Source organism: Chelmon rostratus, chromosome 5 (genome assembly GCF_017976325.1).
Source record: "Chelmon rostratus isolate fCheRos1 chromosome 5, fCheRos1.pri, whole genome shotgun sequence".
Taxonomy (NCBI): Eukaryota; Metazoa; Chordata; class Actinopteri; order Chaetodontiformes; family Chaetodontidae; genus Chelmon; species Chelmon rostratus.
This window is the reverse complement of record NC_055662.1, coordinates 11,211,400-11,233,954: the sequence shown is the minus strand read 5'-3', so window position 1 is coordinate 11,233,954 and position 22,555 is coordinate 11,211,400. Positions and strand designations below refer to the sequence as shown.

At 45.2% G+C, this 22,555-nt stretch overlaps 1 protein-coding gene across 2 annotated transcripts in view; it reads right to left on the bottom strand.

The window, feature by feature from the left end:
* kremen1 (kringle containing transmembrane protein 1) overlaps positions 1-21,246 on the bottom strand; it is a 56,927-nt gene extending 35,681 nt beyond the window's left edge. The window contains exons 1-2 of one of the 2 annotated variants that reach the window (XM_041937977.1): positions 20,906-21,246; positions 525-687 (exon numbers count right to left, since the gene is read on the bottom strand). In XM_041937977.1, the coding sequence (XP_041793911.1) occupies positions 525-687; positions 20,906-20,984 (242 nt within the window). In that variant the 5' untranslated portion in view covers positions 20,985-21,246. The remainder of the gene's footprint in view (positions 1-524; positions 688-20,905) is intronic. The other variant, XM_041937978.1, reaches the window with a different exon arrangement.
* Positions 21,247-22,555: the final 1,309 nt, after the last annotated feature.

Genomic DNA, 22,555 nt, shown 5'->3' with positions numbered 1-22,555 from the left:
GTTTGTCATGACATGTACAGTGTGTTGAGCAGCGCTGTCAAAACTTCAGCTTACATCTGGTTTGCAAAGCATTTAAGCAGAACACAAAGTCATGTGATGCTCTCTTGAAAAGACACAGTGGAGTACTGGCAGTGAGTTGTTCTATGCAGTGTAAGATATTCATGTATGATATGTATTTTCTCCTGAAATACTAGATAGCTTTACCTCTTGAGATGTCAAAAAAGACTGGGAACCTCTGCTTTAGAGGTTCATTATTTGCATTTGATTTGATGCCATATGCACTGATGAGGACAAAACATATCAAAACTTAATTAGTTGATTCAATATGGCCATAAAAAGACGATACAATCACCTATAGCTGGCTTGCAATATTCAATACCATCATCTTCGATGATAACTTTTGGGTTGCGGGTTATGATTTGAAATTAAAACTCAGGAAGCAGTCGGTCTGTTAACTTCTTGTATCACCATTTTTAATAAACAAATCCTTTCAGCGCACTTCCAGATCAAGAAAAGGGACTCACCTGCAGTAGTTGTGCCTGCCCAAACCACCCTCTCCATTGGGGTATTTGAGGGTGTTGTAAGGGTGCTGGAAGGTCTCATTCCAGAAGAGGCAGGGTTTACCTCCATGCAGGCTGGTCTGGTTCTGGAAGCCCCTGTAGTCTTCTCCGTTGGCAGTGTAACACTCTGAAAAGACAGAAATGAGATGGAGAAAGTGAGAGAATTTACTGGTGTCTGCAATAAGGGATTAGACGTCTATTTAGATGGAAATCAAAAGCTTGGCAAGAGCCTTTTAAACAGGCATGTAAAAGGCAGCCGCATATGTGACCTGCTTTATTGAGAATCTGGATTCAGTGAAATACTCTCGTGCTAGTAAAATGTTTTAATGTGTTTGGAATGCCCATAGACGATAAGTTTGGAATAATAGTATTCTTTGCCCGGGCTCAGTTCATTTCAGCCCTGGCCAATGTGTTAAAGCAAGATCAATCACGGTATTGTTTCAATTAATGTCAATGCAGGAGCGCAGGAGGAGAAAAAAAAAAAAAGCCCCACTGATATACAACAAAAGCAAACATGGCTTGAATTTCCAGGAAGTGTATGACAACCATATGGCCGTGTCAGAGAGAGGGAGTGAGAAAGAGAGAGAGCTGGGTTCCCAAGGCAAAACAATGGCTGGTGGAAGGCTTTTCTTCCCTGAAAGAGGGAATTCAAATAAACAATGGCTGATGGGAGCGTGATGAGCCATCACCGCTCATCATTCTCAGCCTCGGGGGGGCACCCGTCAAGAGAGCTTTAACAGCCACAGATGAATTCCTCTTTTGATTGCATTACGGTGGAAAATATTAATTTATTATGTGAGTGTTGTGATTACTCGTACTGCAGGTGCTCATTACTGCTACAACTGATGACAGAGCAGGATACCCCGTCACTGTAACCAGCAGGGACAAAAACAGGCTAGATATGACACTGCAAAGTGGAGATGCAAACGATGGCACAGGTTTGCAGCTTTGATGCACAGTATGCATATTTTCCATTCTTGAAACATGCACAAACAACACGCACTAGTGTCAGCTTATACGCTTTCCAAAATGTCAAGCAAGAGCACACGGAAGTATTACAACAATTTCACATCACGCCTGTCAATCAAACACTAATCAGAAAAAAACAATACTCGCTTGTTTGGCTCGTCTCCATGGGGTCTTGTTGCTATGTACGCGGTTAGCCAGTGGACGGCCCCTTTCATCAAGTCAAACTGTCTGGGCTGAGTATGAGCTAATGCTTCGCAATATGACAGTCATTATACCCCTCGGTGAGCCAGCTGTGCTCCAAGGCTCTTTCACATTCTCTTACGAGTCCAAGGTTTCCCAGCTTCCTCTCTCGCTCTTCTCCCTATCGTCTGTTCTCCTCTCTCACCATCCTCTCCTCTTTTCTGCTCTGTTATCCCCCTTCAACTTATTTATAGACAAACATTTCTTTGGGGGATCACCCAGCCTCGCAGCCCTTGCAATGCAACTTTTGTAGTCTGTTGCGCGGTCCGCGCTCAGATGGCAGCCCCTAGATACCGTTTCACAGGTCGAGAGAAGCCATGTAGCATCAATAATGACACTTAAAAGACCTTAAAAGGTATTTTTCATTTGCTGGAGATCAACAAACTCCCAAATCAAACTTCTGTGGGCGAATTACATTAAAAGATGCCTGGAAAGTGAATAAATGTAGTACTGTAAAACTTGTGAAACTTTCATGTTAGTAATTAGCTTCCCATACTTTCTACTATGCTTTGCAATATTAACAGCAGTTAGCTTGCACGCAAACATGCATTCCAGCCCTTTGCATCCACCACAAAAGTACAGCTAACACTTAATTTTAGAGTAAATCAGTGGCCCAGGCTGTTCTCAGTGTGTCAGCCAAAGTTGCTTTTAATTAAAGTTGTTTCGGCTGTGTTGTTCAGTCAGGCTTATCAGCCATCCATCGTCTGGCTGACAGGAGTTCAACGGCAGCAGGGAGCTGCAGGGTGTCAGGTTCCTGCAATTATGATGCCACTCCATTGTCTGTAAATCGCTCCCCTCTCTCTTAGCAAATTAATACTGCCTGGGCATGCAAGGATATCAACCACCAGATCGTAAATCCACTTGAGAGTGGCTGAGGCAGAACGCAACTCCATAAAATTAGAAAAACAGCTTAATGGTGTTACAACAGGGGTCATGCTCTTGCTACGAAGACTAGCGATGAGAGGGGAAACAAGTTAGCCAGAGGACAGGCAAGGTGTGCAACGGATGCAGATGATCACCGTGGAGCGGTGTTTAACTTGCAGAAGACTTTGGAGATAACGGGCTGTTCTAACAGCAACATTAATGTCAGCCGCCCTGATATAGTTCAAGAATTATAGTATTTGGACACACGTTGTATAATATGACACATACTTCGGGAAGACGGGAACCAGATGATGAATTTTTATTGCATTTACATTTTTCTGGATGCCAGCAGCCACGGCAACAGAAAGAAAGCGGAGGAAACGCTGCTATTGAGAGTTTGGCAGCGGTACAAGCACAATCATGAGTCACTGCTCCCCAAAAGCAATCACGACTGTTACTGCCCCAGTCAGAGAGGATAACATCAGGCAGGGACAGGGCAGCCGACTGCATCCCAAATGAGCTCACGTCCTTCAAATATCTTCTCCTCCAAAAGAGCGGGTATTAAAATGACTGAACTTGGCTGCGTGCAGCGCTGCTCAACACACTGTATCAAAAAGAAAGAGCCAAATGACTTTGTAAATGTCTCCTCTCCTCCTTCAGGAAACTTTACTCTGGAGTTTCAGGATGAAGGAGAGCTTGTCTGCACATGGTCCGCTTGGAACGAGCTGCTGCTGGCAATCATTCGGCCCTGCTGCGGCCAAGTTAGCTTTCCAGGACGAGATGGTAAATATGGCAGCGTTTTGCCACCCGGAGGGAGATGGGGGCGGGGGGGCTGGGAGGGTGGTTCCATGTGGTTTCAAGGCACCATTTGCTTGTGGTGAGAATGGGAAGTAGCAGATCTGCAAGGACTCAGAGATAAGTGAGGCCATCGTAAAGATGAATGGTCCATTTAAGAGCCTTGCGGATGGCCACACATCTATCAAGCTAAAGAGAAAAGGCCAATTTAATGTTGGAACGGTGTGAATATGAGCATTTTATCCTTGTCCTGGAGGAAATGAAGAGCTCATCAGCTGATTGGACCGTCACCACTTCAGGCTCACTCCCCTCCGAACACACCCTGCCCCCACCTCACACCCCTCTCCTTGTCACCAAGCAACTGCTGCGCTCTCGTCACATGGGCCTGGGCTTTCTTGTGGTTTCATCATAGGCCGTGATGGGAAACAGAACCACCACCGCATGAAAGACGGAGAGAAGGGGGGGGGGGAAAGTCTCCTATAAAATACATGCAGATCTACAAATAGAAAAAGTCCGGGAAAGGGAAGAGGAAGACTCGCCCTTGACCAAGCCCTGCGCTCACAGAATACTGCACCACCCCGGCAACGAGTTAAAAAAAAGAAAAACAGCAGAGCATCGTTGAGAGAGAGCTAATCGCCCTGTTATTATATTTGTTGGGATTTGTGGCTAATGACTTCCACATTGCAACTTCAAATGCACTTGATTCCCTGAGAAAAGACGGGGGGAGAGGGAGAAAGAAAAGAGTATGGGGCTTTGGTCATGTGATCTCAAGAACACAAACAAACAAGCTTACAAACAAATGGTTTCTCTGTAACACGTTGCCAGGTCACACAAGAGCACTTATTTGTTGTGTTTGCTACGAGGGATGAAAAGCAGCGATAATTACAGACGACTGCTTCCTCACTGAGGGCTGACATAAAGAGCTTCCTTCCATCTTTATTATATGCTTCGAGCTCTGGGGACAGCAAAACAGACTTTGTGCATGAGCAATATTTCCACTATGATGAAATTACACAGAATGAGTCTATGATAGAAACATGCATGTACAGTATTATGCATAAAAAACATATTTGTGCAGGCTCTAACACCACCCAAAACTGGAGGCTGTGCACCAAGGTACACACAAGGTTTCACATACCTTCCAAAGTCTACAAATAAAGATGACAGAAATAGCAGATTATTAATACACAATCTGCCACAAAATGTTTCCCCTCCACTGTATCCTGGTAGCCATTACTGTTGTGGAGCTCATTAATGACAGCGTAGTAGGAACAGAGGCCAGGGACAGGCCAAACCAGGCCAGATGTAGCGGGATACACATTTCTGTTCTGGGGGGGACACAGCTGGCTGCAACACAAGTCTGGTTCCCCTTTTCCACAACAGCATCTATTTCCACATCAAAACCACATCAGATTTCAGAGGATCGCAGGAAGCCTGCTTCACATTTATTATCCAGGTTTCACAGATAGCCACAGTCAGTGAGGCTCTTATAATGAAGTAAGATGTTGCAGAGGAGAAGTCACTGATTTCTCAGAGGGGGGCACTTAATGGACCACACCTCGCCTCCCTGCGTCTCTGATCTCCTCTCCTGTAAGAGGTTTTTTAAAAGTGCCCTCATGTGAGAGGGTCAATGAAAGTGCACAAAAAAGAAGAAGAAAAGAAGCCTCCCAAGTAATGAGAGCAGATGCTTGTAACTAGCTAAATCTGCAGACAATGACTGCCCAATGGAGTTTTACAGTCCTCCTTTTCATTTCATGCTTTTGTCATAGGTTGTAGCCCCAGATAACCAGGCCATAAACCAAGACCTCATTCAGTCCCAAAATAGTCTCCATCACCACCATTCTTCCTGCAGAAAGCCTCCGCTGCACCACCTCCCGAGTTCACTACCACAGTAGCCACAGACCCACAGGACTCCCTGCCAAAGTTGCTGGGTAGCACCTATAAAGCATGGCCCCATCTCGTTCTAGTGCGGCCCCTATTATTTAGCTCTGTAATGGAAAGAGTCTAATCTGCTGGAGCCAGTGGTGGGCTACACGTGCTGCCAGAAACCCCTGTTTGAAGTTGCTTGTCGCAAAAATGGAAAGCATAAAAGGGGTTTTTTTTGCCACAAGCTGCTCTCCGGCCCTTAATTTAAGTGTTATGTCTGGAGTGATTTTGAAAAATCAATCCGCAAACATACCGAAGCAGATGAAACATCCACCTTTGTAGGAATTCCCGAAGCGGCCAGGATGATATGGAACAAGGTGGGACGATTTTGAGTCTTACGTGGCGGACGTTCAGCGGGGGACTGATGGGCTGTAGACTCTGACGATGACGTAAAGGATGTTCAGAGACTCACTGCAACCCCAGGGAAAAAAGCCACTGGCAAAATGTTGACATCAGGGGCCCGACGGCCAAACTGACATGAGGGCGGATGAGGTGTCGCGTTCAATTACCTCCCTCTGGCATGTCCTTACTGTTTCCTCAAGTCATTATCAACATCTGCCAAAAAAGAGGCCATATTTCCAAGCATAATTAAAAGCTTCTTCACCTCAAACATCGTCCTTGTTTTATGTATTCTCTCACACACTAGCACACACACACACACACACCTCCCTGTACAATAAGAGGACAGGGGTTACAGGGTTAAACGAATAGAAGGGGAAATCTCCCGCATACTCAACACATGCCACTGAACCTGCTCTAAACCAACTCTGACACCAGAATAAACAAGACTTGTGCAACCAGAAGAAAGCAGGGACTATAAGTGAGGGTAGGAGGGGGGGAGCACAGATAGGGAGACCAAGATGGGCTGAGGGTGTTCGGTTCAGAGCTTTCAAAGGTGCACAATTAGTGCGTCTGGGATCGATCCATCCTAAATTAAACCAAACTGCAAATTAGAGCAGAGCGCTGGGACTGAAGCGGGGATTGCGTACGACAGGGTGATGGAGGGGGAAGCAAAATTAAGCCGAAAAGAAAGAAGAGAGGAAAACAGAGCGGCAAACACAGTGTGAGTCAGGGTGGGACAAAGACTGTTTTTATGATCCCGCAGATTGTTAACCCAGGCTCTAATTTTCTCCTTCTTGTGCATAACACCAATGAAGTGAACACCGGGTTTATTTCACATTTCCCCATGTAATAGACAAGGCCGACAAAGCCCAGGCTTGTAAAATTAACAGCAAACACAGAGCTAGCGTCTCCAACGCCAGGGGTCTGAGTCTGAAGGTACAAATCTCATTTCGGACGAGCTCTGTGGCACAGCTGTGTGCTGGGGCCCTTTAGCAGCAAACAAACAACCGATCCAGGCCTTAAGCAGGAGAAAATGTGTCTTGCTAATGCGCGTCTTCTGTGAAGAAACAATACATGCCCATATGGGTTCCTCATTGCATGCAGCCTTGGATAACCAGAGGATCTCTGGCTTGTGATACAAGTCATGATGGGCTCACAGTTGCTAATGGCCATGTGTGCCGCGCATGGGGGTGTTTTGAGCTTGCTCTCTTCTTTTTTGTTTTGCCTGTAAATGGATGGTAAAATGATCTCTGAGCCAACGTGCACTGTCAGATGCCCTGATAAACATACGCATGCTGTGACAAAACGTGCATTAATCTGCACTCCTGCCCACATCATCCCAGCTCGTTTGTTCTCCTTCTCCCCCCTCATACCCATACTACCCCCCTGCCCCCCAGATGCACTTACAGTAAGAATGAAAGGCAGCAATTTTCATCAGTGGAGCAGCCGCGGTATTTTAAGATGGATCCGATGTGGAGGGAAGCGACACACACACGTACTCGCACACACACATCGGCGTGCACACAGGCTCCTTTGTTCGCACGGTGGTAGGGCCAGTGTCATCGTGGCGATGCCATTCTCACCCACTCATCACTGTTCTGTAGATATCACCCACTGTGTGTGTGTTTGAGTGCACGTCGGTCAATTCCCCAACTCCTCTCCTCACAATGGGCCAGCCTCTCATAGGCAGTAATCAATATGCGGTCACATTATGTAAGCTGTGCGGCCAGTATGGCTGCGGCTTGCCTCCTGTCGGCTCTCTCGCAGGAAGATTTCCACGTTTCACGTTGCTTCAACGACAATATTTCAATTTGTACACAGTGATGGACCTCGGGTCCGCATGTGGGCCCTTTGCCCTGTATGTTAAGCCACTTTAAGCTGCAACTTGAAAGCCAGATAGTGCCTCAAAGAAAGGTGAGCCATGAAAGAAGAAGTCGCTGAACACACCTGTTTTCGATCGTCCTGTTTGTGCTCAGGTTAGCTGGTATCTGAGGAATGTAAATTACATGTGGTTTGGTTTGGGCTGAAGCTCTGTCAGTGCTGTTGCAGGGGATTGTGTGCAACCATTACACCCCCCGCCCCCCCTCCTCTACACATACACCACACACCACCTCCTCCACAGGTCCTGTGTGATTACAGGGTCCAGGGAAGACAAGGTCTTGGATAAATAAAGGTCTCAGGTCGAGGGGAGGGAGCGGTGTGACCTGATCTGCTTATGCAAAAAAACACAGACGCACCAGATCAAACGCTCAGCTCTTTTTCCTGTTTATTTCTTCACAGACATCATTATTAAAAACAATGAGTTTTTTTTTTTAGAGTGAACCTTATGACTCTGAAGACTCAAGGCGAGACATGCTAGACCAATTGTGCAAAGCAGCAGAAAAAGATTTAGAGGAGGTTTTTGTTCTGTTGTGAGGACATGAACAGTGTGTCAGCACACATCCCGTGTTCATGTTCTTGTGCAGTTCCTCGCTTTAGCGGCTGATGAGGGCGGAGGCATTACTGAAAATCTTTAGAGGAACTTTCAAACAACATCCAGCTCTCTCCTTACAGAGCACTCCTTTGCTGCTGTTTGGAAGACAGGCTGATACTGCATTTGGCTCGCTAGTTTTGATTAGTTATTTCCTGTTTGGAGACTTCCTGCCAGCAGCCATACATGACACTAAAATGTAGTTTGGGGAATGAGAAAATTTCATCTAGAGGGGATGGGAAACTCCTCCTAACAGCAGTTTTATATTACATAAACTACATTATGTTAGAGGTCTATTTAATTTAATAGAGGACCATATAGGTAATAGGGAATTTGTGGATCTTCTTGTGTGACTTTGCCTCTTCATGTCCTTTGAATTGAGAGTTTATAAGCCCCTGATGTTTTTACATCACCTGAGCCTTTTCTTTACTGTACCCTACACTCTGTACCTCACAGTAAAGACGCACATTAATTTTTAATGGGACACAAGTGAATTGACTTTGCATGGCATCGTGAAGTCCTGCTTCTTCCCCCTAGTGGATTGTGTCACATGAATTTCAGTAGTCGTGTTCTCTAGTTAAACATTTATCATATAAATAATTGAAGTTTAGAAACTTAATAGCTTTGAACCAGGACCTCCAGTATTTGGGTCAAGTAGCTTGTGAAAGATAATGCATGCCAGATTAGGAAGGCTACAGCTGTTGTTCCAATGTGTCAGATGCATATTTAATCACCATTAAATACAGGCCAAAAAACTTGATCAGGACATCCCTAATTCACATAAATATGGAACAGAGAAAAACAGAGAGTTAAGAAAAGAAGAAAAAAAGAAGCTGCAAACAAAAAGCTTATCAAAATTGTTGCTGACCAATATTCTGTCAATCGTCTAATTGATTAATCGCTTCAGGTCTACTGAGGTTTCCACTGCTGTGTGAACTGACAGACATAAAACCTAAATAAGACCTCACTCAGTCTGTCAGTCTTTTATCTAATATTCTCTAGAATCCCACCACCAAGGCCAAGTGTCATGTCAGCCTGGGAATCTCGAGCTTTCCTGGCAGCTTTGACGAAGCCTCTCTTCAGAAATGAAACGCGGTTTCTGGAAATTGGGCTTAAAATGTCCAAGAGAGGCTTAGAGTCATGTGTTGTGATCAAATGTAGCTAAAGCGGACTAACGGTGGATTTAATTCACTCCTACGACGTCTGACATCAAAAGAATAGTAATAGATGAATATTGAACAGTGAGGCTTCATCATGGCTGTGGTGGACAAACAGACCCAACGTGTGGCGCACAAACACGCTCCCATCTGTATCCAATCAAAGTCCAGCGTGCTCGATTGGTGAGAGTGGCAAACACATCAAACACATTTGTTTTGTCTGTCTTTGTAAACTGCAGATGGAGGCATTTGGTCTGGTTCCTCAGCATCCCTTGGTGTGTTTAGATTGTTTTGCACTTCAAATCCATGTACATTGTGGAGAAAATCTCCTTTGCGTCAAGACATTTTGCCGTAATCTCTCGCTACACTGAATCGCCTTATGCCTGTCGCTGGCTTCAGAATAATCCGCAATCATTATCACCAAAGTGCACATCCATTTTTAATTCTTAGACGCTATTATTACCTAACTTGTTTAAATCTTTCCTTTTTAATTATCGTGCCTGAGTGACTTGATCAGAGCATGAATAGAGCACACATTTCCACTGTATCGAATCACAAAAGGTTGTCAGATGAACCGCAGCAGAGTGCCCTTCCAAGGACACAATAACAACAGCACAATAGGCTGCTGCGGAGGGGACCACAGCGCTCAACATTCAGACCCCTTTTAAGCAGCCACGTCTCTCGTTCCTGATCTTGATTGTGAAAGCGATCCTTTTTCACTGTGGTTTGTGTGGCTGTGGGAAGAGCAGCAGTACTGGGAACCAGATGGCTCTGGTGAGAGACAGGGGGCATCCCACTGGCCTGCCTGGGAAGGGGATGCCTTACGGAGGATCTATTGAGGGCCGGCGGATTCTGTTTCATGGCACCGGCGGAGTGTGACCACCCCTCGCTTGGCGTTGGTCGTGGGCTGGTGCCACGTAGGCTGCTGCGGACCCAACCCTTTTTGTGCTCACCTTGGGGAGCCGTATTCACCTTCGATGCAGGACAGACAACTAAATCAGGGCCTCTTGGCGACTTGGGTTTCATCCCTTTTCAGCTCAAGCCTCTTTCAAAGGGCCTCGCATTGCAATGGGATATCAGTGGCTCCGCAGCTCGGGGGACAATGGTTGTTTGTGAAAACGGCTGACTGAGATGTTCCTGTGCATTTGCAGAGTAGGGTCCATGAACTGCTAAAGCTCAGTGAACTATCGCCAGGGGATCGCAGCTCGAGTTAGTGGACGTTTATTTCCATATTCTTTCAAATACGGCCACACTGAAACGTGTTGTCCAACGCCTGTTCTTCGCCCTCTGATCCACTGCACATTTCTCTGTCACGGCTTCTTAGCTCTGCCCGCTACTGGCTTTGTTCCTTTGTTTGCTGTCCACTTAGCTACGTCTGCTCCCTTCACTTGTCCAAATGTTTGCTCTGTCCGCTTAGCCATGTCCACTTGCTTGGCCTTCTCAAATCAGTGCTGTAGGTGGGCGTTTCCTGCAAAGGGGAAAGGCGACAATTTGCCTCTTTGGCCACAAACTGCTGCAGCTGGACACTAACCAGACCCCGGGGCTCAGCAGCGAAATTACTCTCCATTTATTTAAAGTGGTTGCCATTACTCTACCGCAGTAGAGCACAGACCTCAGTGGCCCCGGCCCAACCATAACTGCAGTATAAAAAGAACTAGGTTCGCCGGACAGGTCATGTCTCACACAGTAGCAATTCAATATCCTCCCGTTATGTTCTTGGTTACGCTTCTCAAAACTCAGAATTGCATGTGACACCACAAAAATACATGGTTGCTTTGAAACTCAGTCTGTGGAGATTTTTGCAAAAACACCCAACCAATCACTGGCGAGATGTTTGGAACATGTTACATGTTTGAATCAAAGAAAGAATAACAGCTAATTTACCTTAATCATACTATGTCAGACGCTTTATTAATAGTATGTTCAAAAAGAGAAATACGGAGACAGGAAGCCAGAACGGTTTTGGGCTCGCACCAAAACAAATCAAACCGAAGTCTAATCGTTTTTTCCTGTTCTCCTTGAAATGCAGAAACAATAAAGCAGCCAATGAGTGCTATTAGGGAATAGCAAAGTTGCGCTTCCTCTTATCAACACGCCCAGAGCCGATAAGACTCTCCTTTGATTTCTCGTCAGCGTATAAACCAGCTTTGAGGCAGAAAGTTATATTTTCTGTAATGTTTTCATGCATCAGCCGCTTCCTTCCCCTGGCTTTAAACCCGCCTTCAAAATTCCATTTTCTCTGAATTAAATTGAGCTTTGATAATGAAAACAATTGTTTGTTGGAAAGTTAATAGAATTCACAGAAGGACATAAGGCTCTATGGTATTTCATTACTGTCCTCTCACTGTTTGATTTACCCCCTCACCCTGGAGTGTGTTCCAGCTGATGGGTTCTGACGGCCGCAGAGAGCACCAGTAAAGCTGAGGGAGCGTGCCATTCAGCACCGACTGGAGCGACTCTCCTCATGCATACGCAAATGTCAAGGTAGGCGAAGAGGCCAGGGAACACAGCTCATGCATTAATAGCATTAAATGTGCAAAGCAGGGAAAGGGAAGAGAGAGCTGGCTACAAGAGAGGGAGGAAGAAAGCCTGGAGAACGGTCGAGATAGTTTGCGATGAAGAGAGCTGTGACAGGAAAGGGAAAGATGCTACACTGCTTTCAAGAGCTCCATCCAAATACAACATGTCACCGCTCATTCAGAAAAATACTCGGACTGGTCTTGACTGACCTTGGAGCAACAAAACCTCACAAACCACTATTCTGGCCACATGTGTGCACTCTCCCACCTAAACATTGTTTATCTCTTTCAAGCCTGACAGTTGTGTACAGCCGGCAGCGGCCTGACAGCTTAATTTCATGTTGTCTCACAGGACCGCCTCCTTGGATCAGGGGCCAGAGTGACACGCTCAACCTCTCTCTACTTTGTTTGGGGACGCCTCTTTCTCCCGCCGGCCTGTGCTTTACATCACTATCACATCGGTCACACCTCGTCACCTCTGAGGGAGGCTACCCATGCACCACCATCACCGTCATAGATTGTGAAGCTGGAACTGGCCTGGCTGCTTTGCATGCTGGGTCACCCGACCAACCGCCTGAGCAGGTGGTGATTTGCACAAGGTGAGAGAACAACGAAAGTTCAAGAAGAGAAACAGAGAGAGAGAGAGGGGGGCACGCTGATAAAAACAAATGTAAGCCTTTGAACACGACAGAACAAAAATCATAGTGGCATGATAATAAGCATGATTGTGTTTATAATAACTAGGTCTGTTCCTCCATCTTTAGTGGTTGGTGGTTTATGGGCGGTCCAATCCCTTGGCATGGAAGAACAAGGGCGTTGCCCACAACTTGACCTTCGCAGGGCACCACCCAGAGGTCAACAGGAAGTAAATGGACAGCAGCTCCACACAGAAGCACACATTTCTGACCTACGTTTTTTTCCCCCCTCTTCTATTACCAGCTGTGAGCCAGATTCAACGCATTTTCCGCCAAATAAATGAGGGAATTCTTCAAAACTTTAGCCTGCCTTCACAAGTCAAGACATGCTGAGTATGATGAGTGTTGGGATATGCAAAAAGCTAAAATCTCTGCTCTCTTTTTCTTCCATTTCAGACTTTCTACTCTCTTCAGCTTTTCAATGAGCGATCCTCAATGCAACCTTCCCTGCCTCCTCATCTATCACTGCTAGGTAGTCACTAGGGGCTGGTGTTAGTCTCACTGGAGCACTAGATATGAGGTTTGTATAATCAGCTATGGCCTAGTTTATAAATCTACCTTAATGGCAATGAAGCACCATACAAATGTACAACCCTAATTCTAAAACGGTTGTGACCCTGTGTAAAACATAAATACAACAGAATGTGATAATTTGCTCATCCTTTTTCAACTGCAAACAGCACAAAGACAATGTGTATAATGTTTGACCTCAGCAGCTTCATTGATTTTTGTAAATATTTGCTTATTGTGAATTTGATGTTTCTAACAAGTTGTGACAGGAGCAACAAAAGACTGGGAAAGTTGGGGAGCGCTACAAAAACACCTGTTTGGATCATTCCACAGGTAAACAGGTTGATTGGTAACAGGTGATAGTATCATGATTGGGTATGAAAGGGGCATCCTGGAAAGGCTCAGTCGTTCACAAGCAAGGATGGAGTGAGGTTCACCACTTTGTGAACACATGATTGGATAAAGGATGTTAGTACATGGGCTCAGGAAGACTTCTATAACACCGTTGTCGGTAAATACAGATTACAGAATCAGGGTTGCACAACAATACCAGGTGATGCTCAGAGGAACAGCCTCTTCCTAGCCTGTTATCACTCCACGTGAACCTGCTAACAAAAATCTTTTGTCGAGGGAGCATTTTATCTCTCCGATGTAACTGCATGGCCTGGGCTGTTGTCGGTTGCCTTACAGTCCCAGCGTCAGCGTAGTTGGTCTTTGTTGCTGTGTTTTGTTGCCTTAATAAACTTAACCTCTTGGGACATTCCACTGAAGATTCATGAGGGCTCCATATGGGCTGGTGTGGAGCTGATTATGCATGGACACAACACAAAGAGGAGACAGCCCGACTGAGTTTACTGTGAAAACAACCAGGACATACTGACTGAACCTGCGTGCAACCTACAGGACATTTAAAGGAGTATAAAGTTTTACAGAGTGTACAAAAGTTTTAGGGAGGCTGGCCCATTTGTCAACTTACTCATGAGTCCAATGAGTGAGGAGAAAATTGGCAGTAAAAGCAACCATGTGTCCCCGGTAGATTGTCCTGTCCCGTGATTGATGCCGACACTTTTGCACGCCCTTGAATGAAAGGCAAGGGACTCGCATTATCTTAAGAAGTCAGAAAACGAGAGCAACAGCTGCAAAACTGATGTTTCCTCTTACCCAGAGTGTAATGTCTTCATCCAAATAGTTTTAGTGTGACAGACATTTCATATTAAAACTATGAGCATTATCAGTAGTTGCACAGCAACATAAGCATTCACTTGTTTATCACCACCGGACAAACCTCTCTTAGCTCCGGTTTGGTCTCCACCAACTCCTGTGGGGAATATGTAGCTGTTTAGCCACTAAATGCTCCTCTGTGTTCACCACCTAGTTAACTTACAGGGCTTTTTGATGCTCAGCAGGTAACATACAGTTGGTTTTTAGAGCTGTCTGGTGTAAACAGCTGCCTGCTGTGGCCGAATCAACGCAGATGAGAGACTGACAGAGACCCAAAACAGCTGTAAAGTTGTGGGCCTTAAAACCAAAAATGAACTGAAAGATGTTAAAATGGTGTGTAGTGCTGAGGGGAACTGCAAATGGGATGATAACTCTCATTAACTTTGTGATTTTCCCATTACAATAATTGAATCCATTGTCAATGTAGAATATTGATTAGTGCAGCTTATTCCAAGGTCCACTTTACAGAGTTCTTTACCACAGATCTTCACACATCAGCATTTATACATATGAATGCTTCTTTAAATCAGGCTGATTTTTTCTTATGAATGCTTTCCTTGTTAAAAAGGGGCACGTCATCCACCAAATTAATGTGTACTTGTTTACATCCTGTGAAAATCAAAGAAAAAAATGTAACCTTTAATCTAAATGCAAGTCAGGAGGCTAAATTCAATATAACCCTAAATCCAAGAAGAAGTCAGGACCAAAGTTAATCTAGTTTGCAAACATGTTTTCACTCTTAAAATGTAAAACTTGCACTGGTTTCCACACATGGTCACATCTGTAATCATGAACACAGCTACTCGCACACACACACACGTACACACACGGGACAGTACACCAATCTACCCCAGCGGTTTGTCTGAACTTGTGTCTGCAGCACAGAAGCTCTCCATCTCTGAACCGGAAAAGCGGGGGGGACCACACGGCCCACATCTGAGACCCAGACCCATGCGCCCTCTTCCCATAATGCCCTCTGACACTCCCCACACTGAGCACAGAGGGTTTACCCGCACACCGAAAGCCCTTATGTTAAACTCTTTAAGAACCCGCTGTCTCTCCTCAAACCAGTGCTCCACTGCGATCACCTCTGCCAACACAAGCTCGTGTTTCCTCAGATCTTGGCTGGAGATGGTCTGTTATTATCTTCCAATGCAGACGATTCAGAGTATCTCTCTCTCTGTCAGACTCAGACACACACACGCACACATACACACACACACGCACACACACAAAGATCCCTCTGTCTTAGGGGTTACAAAGGTTGATGGAGGCCAGTCATAAACTGCACTATATGAACTGCGTTTGAGAGTGGATTAATTCAAGACAGATATGGTGATTGGCTGTATGACGGAGAGTTGTGGACAGACAGCAGTGTGTGTGTGTGTGTGTGTGTGTGTGTGTGTGTGGAGAGGGGCTACATGAGAGGAGGGCTTTCCAATAGAGGATGTGTGACACTTGACGTGACCCGTTAAAAATCATGAGCAGGAAGATAGGAAGTTTACAGAGGCTCCAGATGGCAATAGCTGCCTCATATTTGGACTTCAACACACACATGTAGCGTTGAAATTATTAGCTGATTAATGGATCGTTTGAGTGACAGAAAATGAATCATGAATTTAAAAAAACGCGATGTCAAACATTTGTTGTCTTTTACTACTGAAACGTGAGAATTTGCTGCTTTCCTTTGTTTTATATCATTTTACATGGACCGCCTTTGCATTTTGAACTGCTGGTGGGAGAAAACAAGCAATTTGAAGATGTTGCCAGCTGTGATGGCCATTTTTCACCATTCTAGGACATTGCTTATATTTACAATTGCATGACAAATGGGCAAACTCCATCTGGTAACAAAGTTGGTCACATGATCAAAAGCTCCAGAGGACCCTCTAAATGGGCCTTGTGAAGAACTTTGAACATCAACAGATTACAGTAGCTGATAATAAAAATAACCAGTAGTTGCAGCCTCACACAGGTAGGTATTAAAGCACAAATACATGCACAAAAAAACACAAAAATCCTGGACTTGCTTGAAATGTTGAAAAGCTTCTGGCATCCTTTCCCCTGCTTTTCAGACAGGTGAGCATATGCACACAAAAACACACACAGACAACGCACTCCGGCTTGAGGCTAAGCCAAACATCTGAAAACACACTGTAGACTCCTATCAATCACATGTCAACCTACAAAACTACAGTCCAAACTTTCGTATGAGCTTCTGTTCAGGAGCTCGTGCAGTGTTTTCGACCACGCTCCGGCCACCTCGCCTCTCCTACTCCGCCACACAAGCCCAGTTCCGTCTGCGGCCGAGTGCAATGAATCCGAGTCCAGAGTCCAGGCCAACATCGTGCCCAGCTGGACAGCGATCAGACGAGGGGCAGGAAGAGAGCGGGCTGCCAGATGAAACAGAGGGCTGCCAGTTTATGCAGCAGCTTATATGCATGTTAGGCTACAAAGAGAAATCACAACACATGCTGTCATTCATGCACCCGTCACTCTATTTGGTGCCTACAGTGCTTCAAGGAAGAAAGAAGAGTGCCTGTGTTGAATGAGAGCAAAGAGCTTAAAAATCTCTGGTTCGGCCTGGAAAAAGTGAAGCAGATTCACCTGCGGCAAGTTAGTTTGATAAGACACCTCACTGCACAGAAATCTTCCCAGTGTGGCTTTACAAGTTATTTCATGCATGTCTAGCTAAGTAGAGACTTGGCAAAGGCCGCAGATGAAAAGAAAACCCACAAGGCACCTCTCGCCTCCACCGATCAGCCCAAGATTCAGTTGGTCGAGCCCGGCCTGATAATAACCTGATGTTTTCTTCATCGGCCTTATTTCTGACAGCTCTGTCTTATGTGATCACATAATGAGAGCGCATTCCATTTTGCCAAAATGTCACAGCCTGCCCTTTTCAAGCCTCAGCTCGACACAACCAGAGCTAACTGTTTTCCTTTGCAGGTAATAGAAAGAAAGTCCAGTGACAGGCCGGTTGCGACTCCACTTGTTGCTCTTGTTGGAGATCTCGCTGTTATTCGTGACTGCGAAAAGCGGGATCGGGCTGACCTTTTTGCTTCGTGAACTAATAAATCAAAGCAATGCCTTCTTACAACTGTCACAGGTTGCATATGACTATGAGCGGTTCACCAAGAGAGTAATTTTCCTTTTTCAGATACTTTCCTTTGAACAATTACTACAAGCCTAAATTGGTAAATATATGCACAATTCCACAAGAGAATGGAAAAGATTGGAGAAAGACTGAAGCATTCACTCCTACACTGTTCAAGCAGCAATTTAGCATTTTGGGAAATAGACTTATTCACTTTCTGGTGGAGAGTTAGATGAGAAGATTGACACTACGCTCATATTTGTCCATTAAAGTCGAAGCTACAGCCAGCAGCTGGTTAGCATAGCTTAGCACAAAGACTGGAAACAGGGGGAAAATGCTAGCCAGCTGTGTTCAAAGGTAACAGAATCCACTTACCAACACTTCCAAAGCTCTCTACATTATGTCTAATTTGTTTAACCTGTACAAAAAGCAAAAGGGCTAATGATGTGACAGCTGCAATATGAAATGTTAATTTGTGAGCTTTAGAGGTGCTAGCTGTTTCACCCTGTTTCCAATCTTTGTGCTAAGCTAACCAGCTGCTGGCTGTAGCTTCACATTTCACAGACAGATATAAAAGCGGTATGAATCTTCTCATCTGACTCTCAGCAAGAAAGTAAACAAACGCATTTCCCAATACGTCAAACTATTTCTTCTGTCATCCCCCGACCCCAGGTGGAGGGCCATTAAGACAGATTATAGGTTATCCCTGCGTGTGCTAACAGGACAACAGCCTGCTCACCCTGCCAGTAAATTTAAGGAGGATCGCTTTGAAGGTGAGCCACCTTAATGTAACAGCAACTCTGGCAGCTTCAGGAAAAAGCTGCCTCGACCTCAATTTCAATAAGGCGATGCACCAGTTACATAAACAGATAGGCATACGAGCGGGTGCACGGCGCACTGTTGGACTCTCACCACCACTTTTACCGCAGACCCTCGTCATCAACCTGCAGCTAAGACCTGTCACAGATACCGTGGAACATCAAGAACAAACTAATTCCCAGCTGATTAACCAGCTCGAGCTTGTTCACGACACCAGCACCATCAGCCGCATCATTACTGGCTTACGGAGCAACTCAATTACGCCTCATCTTGACAGCTCTGACAGGATTCAGCTTCCACTTGTGTGTACATTTGTGTGAAGGGCCTGCGCAGCTGCCAAGTGAGCAACGGCAGGCCGCAGTCAGACAAAACAGCGTGTGGGAGTCTGGATGAGTTTCTGTATAGAGCCTCGGAGTTCAGGTGGAGGAGAAATCGCATACATTGATGATAAAAGACTCTGTGGTGAACTAAGACTCTATACTGGGAGTGTGAAGTGTGCTGGATGGGCCCATTCCCATATTATATGTTACATAAAGCACTTAGCTGCTTCAGCTCCTCTAACCCTTAGCTACATTTTCACTCTGTTCTTCTTTGTGTGTGTGTGTGTGTGTGTGTGTGCATATCACTGAGCACATGATTATCCCTCAGTGCAAGATGAAAAACACTTTTGCTGTTAATACACTTCTGCTTGGTGCGTGATGCTGCAGTCTACCAGGACAGTGAAGGCACTCCAGTGTAATTGTTTTAGACACTCTGTCACCAAAGCAACAGCAGCTGGCGTTGTGCAGGGCTGCTGCATGACCTGGCTCTAGCAGTTTGCAGAAGAACTCTGCTGTTTTTGAGAGACTTCACTTGCACGTGCCCAGACCGTGCTTTACAGACGTGCCCGGGAATGTTTAAGAAGCACACTCACGATGTCCACATCGACTCGCTCAGTGCAGCCTGGGAGTTATTTTGCAGATCTGCTTGTTTCAGTGTGTCCACTGTCCCTCATACATTTCCCCTGAGGTTCCTACATGTTGCATCACCCATAAACTTAATCTCCTGCGATTGGATTCCTGCTCTTAAACATGAGCACAGAACTGAACGCCTGTAAAGAAGCTCTCATTCTTTGTTTGTGAGGGCTTGAAACTCAGGCTGAGCATAATATGACCACTTTGCTGCTATTGAAACCTCCAGACATTTAGCAAATAATAAGTGGTTGTAAGAAAATACACCAATAAACAAGACTATGGCTGAACTAATAGCTGTGTCTTTGGATTTCCCCTTGGACGGTTTCACATTCGGTTTGACCTGCACAGTTCAAACATATTAAGGGCAAACAGAGCATCAAATGATCATTCTATGCATTTACACAGAGGCATGAAATTATTGTTTTACTGTACAGTAAATATGGCACAGCTGACTTAAACTAAACATAAACGTGGCCTTTCTTCTCCCCAGTGTTATGAGGGGGAATACCATTGCTTTAAATACTTTGTTAATACATAGGTACACATGGGAGTACTTACGCACTAGCCCAGATGGTGGACCCTCTAATTTGAAATCCAAGGGTATAATTAAGAGACAAAAAAATTAAAAAGGAAAGCATGGGGATTTGCTGCCTCGACATGAAACGCGGCACAAATTACAGCAAGCAGAAGCTTGGTTAGTGTGGTCATCATTATTAGATATTCACATTAGAACAAAATATTCTCCGGGAAGGCAGCTTTGACCGGGGATCCGGCTGCAACTTTGAAGTTCCGCAGATAGACTCAAGCGTGTCCCTGCGTATTAGTCTGAACTTGATGGGAAATTAAATGGATGATTGAGCTGAGGGTTTCGAGTTCATTTCGGGGGGGAACTGATGTCTGAATGGTTCAATTAAAGACACAATAGCCGGTAATGCGGTGCGGCCAAAAGTAATATGATGGAAGATTAAAAACATCACGAGCATCTTTTCCCATAACTGTAGGGAATGTGATCAACCAAAAAAACAAAAAAAAAAACAACAACAAAAAAACAAAAAACAAAACACTGCAAATTGGTTGATCATCTGTAAGCGCAGCTGCTGCAGAGCAGGTAAACACATCAGGACCAGAGGCGCAGAGTGTGCTGGTGTGCGAGTGCGTAAAAGCTGCTGGTTTGGGTTGAAGGTCGTCATTTCCATGATGAGATCGAAAGAGGCTTTCAGGGCAACATAACAGGGTTTCCCGATGATTTCTAAGTCGTTTCAGGATTTGCTCAGACCCCCGTTTAATAGGAGTTTGTCGCGGGGGCTCGGAGGTCAGAGGACACCTCTGGCACAAGTGTTTATAGGTGTGGAAGTACTGAAACTACACTCTAATGAGATCAGGCGGTCCGCTCACATGATATCACTCTGTTGTCTTTAAACAAATCAAAAAACAACAAAAGCATCAGCCTTTCGCTTTGGCCGCCGTCTGTAAACATCGCCGTTGACGACATCGTGCAGTGTGGGAAACAGCGCCGGAGTGAGATCCGGACCGGGGCGATGAATGAAGTTTCTGCGATTACGATCTGTGACATGTTCGATATCAAATAGGCAAATAACACTCTAATATTCAAATCAACGTAGGGTCGGGTGTATGTTGTGCAATTTCTGATGGGATACCAGCTCGCCCCGTGCGCAAAAGAGCAACTTTGGGGACGCTTCCGACAACGCAGACATTTCTCCGGATGCATCCTCCGCAAGAAAAAGGCGAGCAGAAAAGTTTGACTTACCGGAGTCGAAATGACTAAAAGCCGCAGAAGAAATAACCCCAGCGAGGAGAAGCGCAGAGGTGACTGTCCAGGAATCCATCGTGTGGTTAAAGAGCGTGAAGTGGCTCTCAGGTGAAGCGCAGCCTGGCGGACAGATGCGCGGACCGGCGGGGCTGCTGGACTGACTGACTGTCCGGGTGTGTGCGGCGGTCGCTCTTTGGCCGCCGTTAAAAGTCCCTGAACTTCAAGGCAGGTCTTACGGCTACTACTACACTGACACCACGGAGACGGGAACAGATAGTAGAAAGCAGGGATCCTATTTCCAACCCATGTGACAGGAAACAGGGGCAATAGATTCAACCTGCAGCGCTGGGGAAGCAGCAGAAAGGAAGGAGGAGGAGGAAGAGAGGGTGCTGGGGTTGGAGGGTGGTGCAATGGAGAGCAGGTTAGTACTGATTTTTCCCCTTTAAAGACGGGATTTAAAGCATATTCCCACAGTAGTAGCCCGACAATAAGTTTAATACTACAGCAAAGCTAAAAAAAAAAACACGCACTCCAGAGGGTAAAAACTACCTTTAAGCACCAAAAGAACATTAAGCATTTACTATTATGTCTTCATAGTAATACTATAGACATGTAAGTGAGATCAGAACTACCATAAAGTATGATGGAAACACATGTAGTACAAGAGGCACACAATAAGTCCCTTCTGGAATATCATGGGGGCATTGTCTTGGTTTTTATGTTGGGGTCTAAATCTAATTGGGGGTCCATTACGTTTGGAAACCTCCACTCAGTACTAAACTGCACACAAAGGCAAGTCAAAGGATGTCAGCAATACATCATTTTTATAGCCACAGTACAGAAAAGGGGGAAAGTGAAGTGCACATGATGATCCTGGCAGAGCAGCGGTTACAGTACGTAGTCTAACACAAAGGAGATTAATTAAGATGTGGATGAGGCGAGGGAAATTACTTTCCTTGTTAAGTATTTGTTGGAGAAGACATTCCAGTTTTGTTCCCGCTGCTGGAGTCGTGATCAAAGAAACTTTCGATCACAAAATGTTTATGTGTTCTTTTATTTGTCTGCCTTTTCTCGCTAATGTTGGAAGTAAAACCTTTGGTGGGAATAACTGGAAGTCCCTGGGCACAGTTTGGGGAATCAAGACTTCTTCTCTGCTTGTTTCTGTTCACAGTTAGTTATCACTTTTTCAGATTTTTCTAACCCACAGAAATGGGGAAAAGTTTTTGTGTTCAAACTGGGTGTCACAATCAGACAAGCAGGTTATGTTTAAATCTCAGGCATTCATGTTAGAGCTGCTGATGTGTCGGCATACATGTTCTTCCTTAGGGAAACTCCACAGATTAGAATAATAAAATAATCTTGTGCTCCTCGAATGGCTTCACATGTCTCATCTGAAGTTTTCTCATCGTACTCACTGCATACAAACAGGTGCACGGTCACCACCAGCAGCTTCTCACCTCTCTGCCATCACCAGGCTGAGATGTGTGAAGTGTGAAACAGCACCCTCGTGTGTTTCACTGCGAGCATCGTGCGGCTCTGTGAGGAAGTGTCCAAGCCAAAGGCAGCCTAAAAATAGACCGTCCAGTATGATCTCACCACTCTTGGAGAAAAAAAACCCAACATTTATTTTGCCAAAACCGACGGGGT